The 12127-nt window shown below is 38.9% G+C and overlaps 3 protein-coding genes across 6 annotated transcripts; 2 read left to right on the top strand and 1 right to left on the bottom strand.

The window, feature by feature from the left end:
* Nucleotides 1–148: 148 nt before the first annotated feature.
* Nucleotides 149–3159, top strand: LOC141901325 (large ribosomal subunit protein eL20-like). Its single transcript, XM_074788500.1, has 4 exons — nt 149–213; nt 1582–1761; nt 1935–2064; nt 2900–3159. Exons 1-4 carry the CDS (start codon nt 196–198, stop codon nt 3100–3102), a joined length of 531 nt encoding a protein of 176 aa, XP_074644601.1. The 5' UTR covers nt 149–195; the 3' UTR covers nt 3103–3159.
* Nucleotides 3160–3403: 244 nt separating this feature from the next.
* On the bottom strand, nt 3404–4345 carry LOC141901326 (proteasome assembly chaperone 4-like). Its single transcript, XM_074788501.1, has 3 exons — nt 4006–4345; nt 3720–3795; nt 3404–3642 (listed from the first exon to the last, which is right to left on the bottom strand). Exons 1-3 carry the CDS (start codon nt 4198–4200, stop codon nt 3524–3526), a joined length of 390 nt encoding a protein of 129 aa, XP_074644602.1. The 5' UTR covers nt 4201–4345; the 3' UTR covers nt 3404–3523.
* A 173-nt stretch (nt 4346–4518) lies between these two features.
* LOC141902726 (tubulin beta chain-like) lies at nt 4519–11041 on the top strand. Of its 4 annotated transcripts, none has more exons than XM_074790575.1 (5): nt 4519–4658; nt 5131–5239; nt 6177–6194; nt 7600–7958; nt 8053–11041. In XM_074790575.1, exons 1-5 carry the CDS (start codon nt 4602–4604, stop codon nt 8872–8874), a joined length of 1365 nt encoding a protein of 454 aa, XP_074646676.1. In that variant the 5' UTR covers nt 4519–4601; the 3' UTR covers nt 8875–11041. The 4 variants fall into 4 exon arrangements, with proteins under 4 accessions (XP_074646676.1, XP_074646675.1, XP_074646678.1 ...); XM_074790574.1 differs by having other exon boundaries at nt 5131–5245; XM_074790577.1 differs by lacking the exon at nt 6177–6194.
* The last annotated feature ends 1086 nt before the right edge of the window (nt 11042–12127 follow it).

Below are 12127 nucleotides of genomic sequence, written 5' to 3'. Positions count from 1 at the left end.
TCTCGACGCTACGTTTTTAACTTTTAAAAATCTATTACTGATAAATCGAAAGTATGGTTCAGATCGATACCCATCCCGGAAACTTAATTCGTATATTTGTGAAGTTATTTTCAATTATTTTTTCAACTATTTTAACCACGGACAGTACTTCTCGCCCGCTGTCACGTGATCGTTCTTTCCCTCGTGTATAGCAAAATGAAGGCCCGTGGACAGGTAAAATATTTTCCGTAAATCTCTTTATTCTCGATAACGTTACCGCTTCACGTCTGGTATGCATCAAAAGTCTAAAATTCGATTATTATATATTCGATTCCGATAGGTTTCTGCGTATTTTATGATCTAAAACGCACGTTATTTTCGCCCAAAAATTTCTTGAAATACGTACAGTTCAATACAAATTCAAAATAGCTTTATTTAACCATAATGTAATAATACAGTACAAGTGCACAGTGCGTTCGCATTGCCCTTAACATTTTCTACCGATTAGTTATTAACCATAAAAGATTACGTATGAAACCATGCCAAATGTACCAACTGAAAAAAAATGTCCATAATATACTGCTGTGCCTGTGCTGTGGTGATATGAGAGAGAGTACATAAGAATTGATATACCATTTGATTTTGCTGATTTAACTTCTTGGCAGCAAGAAACCACATTGGCATAAAAGCCCTCTCTCCTTTCCTCAACCCGAATCGTAACTCTTTTCATTTTTCCATTATTTAGAGCTATCTTAACTTAAATGGATATGATTTTCAAAATTAGTGCTTGGCATAGAATAGATTCAATATCAGTTTCCAAGTCTTCTTGGGCCAATGATAACTGGGTATGCATCTACCCTGTCATTGTCTGCATACCTTCGATCTAAAGCTAAAAAGGATGCCGGACTGACCTAACATTAAAGCTGACTAGTCATTTATCACGTACAAGGGAATTCCTAAATGTAAAATGCCTTTTAGGGATGTAAAATATTCCTAAAAGTTAAACAGCTATTGGGTACTAAATGTTTTCGATGAGGACAACAATTTAAACTAAACTGTTTTTGGCTTACATTTTTTTGTGAAACTGGATCCTTGACCTCATGTGTATGGATGTTAGGGATGAGGTAAATGGCACCATTTTGACTTAAATCCAACTTGGGCCGACTTAGGGAGCGTTCATAAATTACGTACCTCCATTGGGGGAGGGGGGTTACTGAATTTTGGTACAAAGTGGTACATGGGGGAGGGGTCAGCAAAAAAGGTACGTACTTTGAGGGAGGGGGTATTAATCAATCTTGGTACGTACTTTATGTACCAAACTCAAATGAAAATAGCCGTTGGTGTTTTATCGGCTTTTAGTACCGGGTATATAAAATCAATAAATAACAATACTTGCTTAATTCTTTGCATCAATATAATTGGGGGGGATGGTCATGGGTGCGATGGTACGTACCTAAGAGGGGGTCAGTGAATTTGGTTCAAAGGTGGTACAAGGGGGGAGGGGGTTCAGAAAAACGGGAGATTTTGAGGTACATAATTTGTGAACGCTCCCTTAACGAAAAGGCCTCACGGATTTATATGGAATTGTCTTTCGTATTTCAGTTGAAGGAGTACAAGGTTATTGGGCGTATGTTGCCCACTGATAAACAGCCGGTGCCGCCGCTGTATCAGATGAGAATATTTGCTACGGACCGAGTCACGGCTAAATCGAGATTCTGGTATTTCGCCCAGCAATTGCACAAGATGAAGAAAACTCTTGGCGAAATCGTATGCTGTCAATTGGTGAATATACACTCTAGCATGTTGGCTTCATACAAGGCTTAAAATGGGATATAAATGTGTTCAAACCGTTATGGACGTTACATGAAACTAGATCAAATGTACAGCATTATCTGGTCCCAATTTAAGCCACTCCATTAACTTCTAGAAATCAGTGGTAAATTCGTTTGTTTCAGGTGTCCGACAAGAGACCATTGAAAATCAAGAATCTTGGTATTTGGCTGCGTTATGACTCACGAAGTGGTAGCCACAACATGTATCGGGAGTACCGTGATTTGACCATTAGTGGAGCTGTCACACAGTGCTGTAAGTTTCGTGGAAGATTTTATTTTGAATTTAAAAAAATTCCTAAATTTAAGCAGGCAGGACCAGGGTCCAGTCATTTAAGCCAAGTGATCACGCAGCGACGATTTAGCGCGGGTCAAATTGGCATTGATCAGGTCCCAGTCAAATTTCCCTCGATAATGAAAAATTCTGCTAATATTTCGCTTATCCTGGTGCAACGGTTTGGTTAGACCGAATTTGGAACCAGTGTGAACAGTTGTTCAGGACCAAAAACATTGTGTGTGATCACAGCTTTAAATTGGACCCCTCGTCATATTTAACTCAGGGCTATGGAGCTCCAACTTCAACTACAAAAATCATCATCAGAAGTCTGGAAGTACCTCTAAAGACATCCACCGTTGTAGTATGAAAGGCCAAGTGTTGCGTCGAAATATCCGCACAAAAGACCTGCATGAATAAAAAAAAACATGTTGAGCTAACCCATATGAATTCCGGAGTTTGAGTTAGAGTCTAAGAACTGTTTTTGCCTATGTCTTGTTTTAGATAAAAATTTTCCTTAATTTGAGAAGGGCCAGGGTCCGAAGTCGTTTTGATTGAATCCCTTGTCATATTTAAGTCTGGGCTATTAATAAATGATCATTCAGCAGTCGGCGAGTACCCCTTCAGACATTCACTATCGTAGTGTGAACAATATCTTATAAAGTTTTGAAAATCTCTTACATCCATTGTTTTTGTTTGTTTAGAGTTGAAATATTCTAGTAAAGCTTGGATAAAGTGCCAACATCGAGGGAGACATGCATGGAAAACCTGTTGAACAGCATTATCGAATGATGAAATTTCATATTTTTTATTTTAGACCGTGATATGGGTGCCAGACACAGAGCCCGATCGCATTCGATTCAAATCATGCGAGTCGAAGAGATCCCGGCGAGTAAATGTCGACGACCGCATATTACACAGTTCCACAACTCGAAGATCAAGTTCCCTCTGCCGCACAGAACTAGCAGGCCGCTCCACGCTCCTCGATTCACCACAGCAAGACCGCATACCACTTATTAAACAGTTCGGAACTAGTGGATACATTAACTTGTTCTAATAAATAACATATGAAGAGAATTTGCGAGTTGTTTTCTGTTCGATTTTCTTGTCTTGTTGCTCTCACTGGTTCAGACAGGATTTTATAGCCACCGCATGATGGAACTCTCGAAGCCAATTTTATGGTCACTGTATCGCGGATACTCCTGAAGCAATTTCCTATCATCTTGACACTATCCATTGTGGGAATCAAAAATTGTGAAGTGGAGAAAATTCCAAAATTAAGATAAATGTTCTGAATTGTACAACAACCAAAATTTGTGGGGACTTATTTAAAACTCCTAGCATTTTTTTTTAATTACATTTTTAATAGTGAAGAAAAAAATTATTACAATGAGTATGTACATAAGCACAATTTACATCAGGATGAGTTCATTTTTTTATATCAGAATTTTTCAGGATGATCGTTTATTTCTTTGGCTATTCTTTTTTCAACTGCTGATACTAGTAATTGATCGTCGGGAATATTGCAGCTCGCATAAACCTGCTTCATTGTTTTCTTGGCTGAAAAAAATTGCAAGTTTCAATATCATTCAGGAAAAAATTGCATTGATACAACGATTTGCATTTAATTTTCTTACCTAAATGTTTGGAAAGATTTATTGATGTCTGGTTGTCAGTTTCACCGAAAAGCCGTGAAGCGTCGGGATTATTTAGCTGGAATTAAGTACAAATATCGACATTGACTAGGAGGTGCTGCCACCTAACAGTAAATCAATAAACTAATCTATGAAGAATATTTAGGATACATAAACGCCTATAGATTTTGAGTGATTCCAATAGTAATGAAAGACTATACCTTAAGACAATTATCATCATTAATTAACAAAAACTCTCATAAAATACAGCGCTACCAATACAGCTTACCATCCTAAGTGACATTGCAAGTGACATGTCTGGCATTTTAGAAGTCGTCCCAGCCCATAAAAAGAAACTGTCATGCATTTTGAGGGTAGAAAAATGCACTACGGTATCCATAAACTTTTCGGAGAAAGTATGAATTTCCAAAGAACAATCAGCGGGCGTAATTTCGTATGTTTTTGATTCATTTTGATTACTCATCGTGAACACGTGCTCCCCATTCAATGTTGACGGAAGTCAATAATAAACGACCAATCAGCATCGTGCTGTGTATTCATGCGCATTTTCATATTTTAATTATACTTGCGCATTTTTTTCATTATAAAAGATCCATTGCCATTGAGATTTGATATCAAATATTGCTATTCAAGTTTGATTTCAATTAAATCAGAATTCATTGGGCGTGACTGCGCGACACGTAAAAAGTAGTTCTACTCCTAGCTCATCGCAGTTGCCTAGACCAATCACGATGCAATCATTTGTATTTCGCGATTAATGCGCCGTGTGATGCGGTTTTCACTATAAACGGAAACAGGAAGCGCACGTGTTTCAGTACTGTCAGAAATCAAACCGGGTCGGGCTGATCGAATCCATCAAACAAAATGAGAGAAATCGTACATATACAAGCCGGCCAATGTGGCAATCAAATCGGGGCAAAGGTAGGCACTTTTTTCCATTTTTTCTTTTTGTTTGAGGAAAATCAGAAATCTTTTTGAATTTTTAATTAAATGAAATGGACGCAATTTTACACCCGTATAAAACTCAAACTCAAAACTTTTCGCTTTCGACGGAAATCGCGATCTAAATGATTTATTAACGCATTCCGTTAAAATGTTCGATTTTTTTCACGTCTTGTTACAATATCGAAGAAATCCCCACGAACTGATCTTATATCACGTTTTGCACGTAACACATCATTTTGGAATTTTGAATGACTACAACATCAGCGTTTCGAATGAAATATGGGATTACGCTGCAGGGGAGTGTTCTGACTCATCAGTAATTTTTTTTTTCGAGCCCCGTGCAACCGTTTGTTTTCATAACATTATTTTTAGCAAATCTCTAGTCAATATACTCAAACGCCGTCGTTGGTTTGAGTACTTTTTTTACGATTGGATATTTTGATTATAGTTTTGGGAAGTGATCTCAGACGAACACGGGATCGATCCTACTGGCAATTATCAAGGTGAAAGTGATCTACAATTAGAGAGAATTAGTGTTTATTACAACGAAGCCTCAGGTACAGGTGATGTATTTACTCTTTTTCGATGTCTTCGCTTCGATTTATTTTCTTATGTTCAAGACAAGCGCCGTTTGTGTAGTAAGTTAATTTGCATGTTGATTATTTTTATATATTTCGTAAATATCTAATAATGAATCATTTGCTTGTTCTATTTCGTTTGGTTGCTCATTCATTCTCAGATATATACTGATTGTATCGTTTATTCACGCACTAGATAAGCTTTTATACCGGAATCCCGAAAAATGAATTAATATTACGAAACATAAGCTGATTAGTTCCATCCGAAGCAACAGGTGATCTTGTGTATGCGAAATATGCTAATGCTTCGAATACCGCGTCTGTTGGTCCTTCATTATCGGAGATTGTCTGGTGGTATCGATCCCGACGCAGTCATTGGTATAGGGAGGAAATAATTCTTGCCAGACAGTCAGTTACAAGTCAGACATGAGTCACCTATGACGTCATCGCAAACAACACATTTCTCCATATTTACCCCTAAAATTAAGGATGACATTTATCGCGTGACTAATACATCAGTTTCCACCCAATGACCCTGCTCGTTAGCGTTTCCAAACCTCAACCTCAGAATATTTTCTAAAACTTCTCCTTGTGGTTTGTTTAGTGCCGAGGACGTGATATATATTGTTCCAGGAAACGATAAAACGTTTTATCGTGTATAATGAATTGCATTCTGATACTATGCGGACCTCTCAAGCACTGGAGAACTGTAGATGTTTTAACCATACCAAGGAACATTGATCCTGTTATCCTATATAGAATGGCCGCTGGGATTTCGAAAGAAGATGCATGATTTTATTATACGAAGGAGCTTACCCGTTTAATATTTTAAACCTGCCATAGCTATCATGACTGGGCCGACAACCTAAGACGAAATGTATTTAATAAAATGTTTCAATTACATCATTTCATGCAGCTGATTGGTCTGATAAAAGTAAGTTTTCTGAATGGAAATCCTTCCCAGTGTAGTGACTCTAATATCATTCGTAAGGCGTGATCTTAACTTTAGGGATTGCCTCCTTAAGCAGAAAAGGCTTTCATTTTCTTGGGATATTAGATACGATTTTGTGTTGTGGTCCCTCTTGGCTCACATATGGCGACACAAATACAAGATTGATTTACGTCAACTCTATCAAAAGCGAAGGGGGCACTCGTGTCGCTCAAGCCCTTTTGACAGCTAAAAGTGACACTAGTCGATAGTTGGCTGAGATAATCCTGTCCGTATAACTAATTTCACTCGAATCAATCAATATTCACCAGGCTCTTGGTTAGCATATGGTCAAATTGAATCGAGTCTGTACGGGCGATTGCGGAAAACATGTGTTGCTGTCAGTTTTTATTGATACAATTGTATATCCGAAATGGATTGTCTACTGTGTGCATATATAAATTCTATTGTAACCTACGTTAATAATTAAGTCAATTTGTCTCTCGATTCAGAAAAAACATTTCATGCGCATTCATGTTTGAAACAGGAAAAAAACTGTAACTCGGTGAAGTGCGCTTATGAAATAATTGATTCATTCATTCCAGCCGATTATAATGATCTTATATATAGGGAAGGCTTGGGCGTCCGTGGGAAAGGTTTAGAATGAAGCAATGAAATGTAAGTTTATGAAAATCGATCAGTTATTCGTCCCCATGAATTCATTATTTTCGCGATGTACGCACTATTTTTCCCGTGCGTCGAGGATTATTTTGTGGTATCTGTAGGTAGTCTCTGTTGGGAAAATCATCGTTTCGGAAAATTGATTGCGATGTATCGATCGGTTATACCGACGTTTTTCTGTCAGTACTTTCAAACAGTGGATTAGAGTTTCAGCGCGGTCTGTTCTCTATGGGATAGACGCCGCGACCCGAGAGATTTGAATGGCTTTTACATGGCACATGTGCACCCTCATATAATTTGCAGCATCTTTTTTATGTTAGAAATTTCGGGACCGGAGAACAAATATTTGGCTGCAGTAGGCTGCCAGAGATATTCTGTGTATACAGAATCACCGGCTGTTGCTGGTATATAGGATGTACATATGATATCCATTTGTTTCATCCAATTATCAATACAGTATACGCAATTCAAAATAAAACCCGATCTGCCTGGCACATGCATATCGATTTTGAGGCAGGCTGATATAACAGGTGGCTGGTTCCCTTCTAATTTCAGCTGACCAAATCTGATTGCCATATGCTGAGATATATTTTATGTTAACGTATCAATCTAAATGTTCTGAACATATTTGTTATCGATACCATTAATTTCATGATCTGATAGATAGTATAATTTTGTATATGCCGCATAATTTTCACATAATAAAAGAAAATATTCTCCTGTGTTACAGGTCATTCGAAATATGTTCCCCGCGCTATTTTGGTGGATTTGGAACCCGGGACCATGGACTCTGTACGCTCCGGGCCGTACGGTGCCCTGTTCAGACCGGATAATTTCGTTTTCGGCCAGAGTGGCGCTGGTAACAACTGGGCCAAGGGACATTATACGGAAGGTGCCGAGCTTGTGGACTCTGTGTTAGATGTTGTGCGAAAGGAGGCCGAGAATTGCGATTGCCTACAAGGATTCCAGCTCACACATTCCCTAGGTGGCGGCACCGGTTCTGGTTTGGGAACGTTGCTAATCAGCAAGATCAGAGAGGAGTACCCGGATAGAATAATGAATACATTCTCCGTTGTGCCGTCGCCAAAGGTATGATAAACCTTCACACAAATATTATCCTGGCGTGATGATATTTGGTCACATGTTTTTAGATCTAAATTGATTTTTTGGTATGTCATTTCAGGTATCGGACACAGTAGTTGAACCGTACAATGCTACGCTCTCAGTTCACCAGCTCGTCGAAAATACCGATGAAACTTACTGTATTGACAATGAAGCCTTATACGATATCTGCTTCCGTACTTTGAAGCTTAGCACTCCAACTTACGGCGATCTGAATCATCTAGTATCAGCTACAATGTCTGGAGTGACCACCTCATTACGATTTCCCGGGCAACTAAACGCCGATCTTCGTAAATTGGCCGTAAATATGGTTCCATTCCCTCGTCTTCATTTCTTCATGCCCGGTTTCGCTCCGCTGACCTCCCGCGGCAGCCAGCAGTACCGGTCACTCAGTGTACCCGAACTCACCCAGCAGATGTTCGACGCCAAGAACATGATGGCCGCATGCGACCCGCGTCATGGCCGATACCTGACGGTCGCCGCCATGTTCCGCGGACGCATGTCGATGAAGGAGGTCGACGAACAAATGCTTAATATTCAGAACAAGAACAGCAGCTACTTCGTCGAGTGGATCCCGCATAACGTGAAGACGGCCGTCTGCGACATCCCGCCGCGAGGTCTAAAGATGTCGGCCACTTTCGTCGGAAACAGCACGGCGATACAAGAACTTTTCAAACGAATTTGCGAGCAGTTCACCGCCATGTTCCGGCGCAAGGCTTTCTTGCATTGGTACACCGGCGAAGGCATGGACGAGATGGAGTTCACCGAAGCCGAATCGAACATGAACGACTTAGTGTCCGAGTATCAACAATACCAGGACGCCACCGCCGAGGAAGACGCCGACTTCGAAGACGAGGAGCTCGCCGACGAAGAAGAGGCTTAAACGCTTTAGAACACATACCCAGGGGGGCCACCTCCCTGTACATACCAACGATATGAATGCTATTTATGTATACATCATAGTAAGAAAGTCGATGCTTATCATCGAAGATAACTATGATTTGTGATGGACACATATTTCGATGCTTTAATGTGGTGTTGATGTGGTCGATCTTCTATATGGTAAACCGGGATCAATTCTGTATTTATTCGGAATGCGCGGTTGTTTTCTGTGAAAATGTATCTACGGCTAGCGACAATCTATAGTAGTTCTTATCACTTTGAGTATTTGCGAATTTTTTTTACTGCCTTTATGTCTTCGCACGTTTGTTGAGAATGAAATCGATTGACCACGAAGAATGTATGTGTGACCAGCACTGTGCTGTCCTTGTCGAGAATGTGTATTTCCGCGTCGCCGGGGTTGCTTCAAAAATTCAACTCTGTGTAGTCCTCAGAATCTTAATATATACATATACCATAAACCAATATATCTCTGAAACATATCATATTCCAGATCAATTACATATACAATATCACACGTTCTCAAACACTAAGCTTATTCAAATTATAAGAAACCTCTGCCCAATTAAATCATGAGCGTCACCAGAGGGGGTGCGGGGTGCGAACGAAGTTCCAAATGCTGTTTTTTTCGCATTCAGGAAATTGCATGAATATTTTGCCAAGGTCAAGAAAACGCCCATCTCCAACTTCGCATGTATGTATATGTATAGAAAATTAAGACTATTTAAGAACATTCAAGGATTCAGAAATGCTCGTTTGCCGTCTGCGCTCGGCGGATACGGTGCAAAGTATGGCATATAGTTCCGCTTGTGATAATTCTGCCCGACCCCCGTTCAAAAAATCCCGCACTGACACCCCTGTAGATAACTATCACAACTATTTGACTTCTCGCAATAGCTTTATTCTTGAACACAACTGAGCCAAAAGGAGTATATTTAATGATGATACGTACAGTATAGAAAAACTGACGAGGGGAAATACTGAATGCATGAGTAACTTGCGCCGCAATAGTGCTCATTTGTAAACGCGTCTGCTTCAGTAATTTACGCCTTACCTTACTCTCAAATGCTCATCTTCAGTGAGTCACTGTTACGAGAATTCGGTTGTAAGAAGGCCTGCGTGTTTACCGAACATTTCCAGTATTAACGGAATGTTGTTGAATGTGGAAGGAAATCGATGTTAATTATCATTATTTCCAGCTGGTGAAATATCAAAGAAAATTTGCGAGACGCCTGTATTTTGTAGTCACGTCCAGCGCAAGTAAAAAGATTGGGCAAGATATGACGCAGACTGCGTGAAAACCTTTACACATCGAAGCGTGAAAATCTAGGATGCGTGAGAAAAAATATTGTCATTATTATGAGTGAGAGCTTTTTCGAACTGATCGGGTTTTCCGACGTTCTTTAGTTACTATTGTCAGTTCGATCATCTTTGGTGCTAGATTTTACATACTTTAGAGTTTATATATATACACGACTATATATGTAAACCGACCGGTGCTCCAGAAACTTGTTTGCTCAAAAACGCAGAGCTTCCCCGTATCTGTGCTTTCAGACTATTATGATATGCATTTTGTGTGTATGATAATTTATTTGCATGCCTATTTCGAATAAATGTTGTTTTCGTGTGTAAACGCGGCGTCCGGAACGATATTTTCTATTAGTTTTTTTGGGCTTAATTTAGAAATGAATATAGTATGGGCGAGACGTTTACACTAGAACCTTAATACCACACATTGTCACATGCCTATCTTACACTGTCTTTTCGGGATGATATATATTCATAGGAAAATCTTGATCTTTTCGCATTAACTTTTTTACTTTGTGCGACCCTTTTAATCATCTGCTATGGTGCTTTCATATTGTGTATAAAACTGCTCTGCTCTAGATATTCGGTTTCGTTTCTTCTTTTTTGAATTTAACACTCGGCAACTGTGTAGACAATATCTCTGATGATGTTTACGCCGGTGTGAACGGTTGGACTAGTGTATGGTATAAGCGGAATAAATACAACTAGATCATTAGTATTTTATAAGACGTATTTATGATTTATATTATTTAAAAGTATATCATGATTTGCTTCCTTATATGACATGTGCTATTCATGTATTATCATCATCGATATTGAAATGAAATAAAAATTGCAAAAGTAACGTTCAATCGGAGTGTTTTTATTTTCTTCGTTGTCTATATCGCTAACCAGTGAAAGGGCAATAGAGCTTTGGCACTATATCATCACGTTGATATAAACGACGATCCTCATCGACAAGAGAACTAACTTGGAAGACTCTCAGGTTGACTGACGTATGAAGAAAATAACGCATATTGCCTAATATTGTCGGAAATGAATGATATAGTGTAATATCGAGGATCAATGATGAAGTTATTATTTTGAATTTGAATACTGTTACACAGGCTAGCCCCAATAACAACAACCACGCTAGCACCAATATTGATGACGTATAGGGCACATCCACTAAAAATCCATAACAAAATGACATGAATACTTATTAGATAGAAAATTCGAGCCACGTAGTATATCTAATTACGAAATGAACGCTAAAATTCACAATTGCAATTGTTTATTTTGAAACGTCAACATTGATGACTTAGGCACATATCGACTCGCACTATCTCATATGAAGTTATTATTGTAACGCTTTTTACGGCGAAAGTGATATATACTTCCTGCATCATCGATTATGATTTGCACTTATGCCGTTGTTTATGTTTGAAGCAGATGTTTACTTTACGTGAATCAATACGATTCACATATGAGATCATCACATAACGTTATGGATGGCAGCACGTGCAAGGGCTATATAGGATGTCCTATTGTTCAAGCTCATTTTTAGTTGGTTAAGTTGTACCTTGGAGCTGGACCTCTAGTACATAGGAGTAAGCATTCCGACTGTCGAATAAGGAGGCATTTATTTTTTCAATTACTTGGAGCACGGATTTTCTGAAGAAAACTGGGAGGTAATCAAGATGAACATAACTTTCACGAGTTACTTGATTAAAAATCAAGATGGGCATAACAAAAAATAATTGTGTTGTTGAAAAATTGAGATGAAAACGTGATTTTTTTTTCATTTGATGACTTTTTGTAACTCTGGGAGGCGGATCTGTGCTCCAAGTAATAAAAAAATTCCCGAGGTATAATGATATCATTTCAACATATTACAAAGTAAGCCCGTACCTATTTTATATGAAGCACACCAAAACCTTTGTGCGCTA

This window comes from Tubulanus polymorphus, chromosome 3 (genome assembly GCF_964204645.1).
Source record: "Tubulanus polymorphus chromosome 3, tnTubPoly1.2, whole genome shotgun sequence".
NCBI lineage: Eukaryota > Metazoa > Nemertea > Palaeonemertea > Tubulaniformes > Tubulanidae > Tubulanus > Tubulanus polymorphus.
Note: the sequence above shows the minus strand (reverse complement) of the source record. Positions and strands in the feature narration are given on the sequence as shown.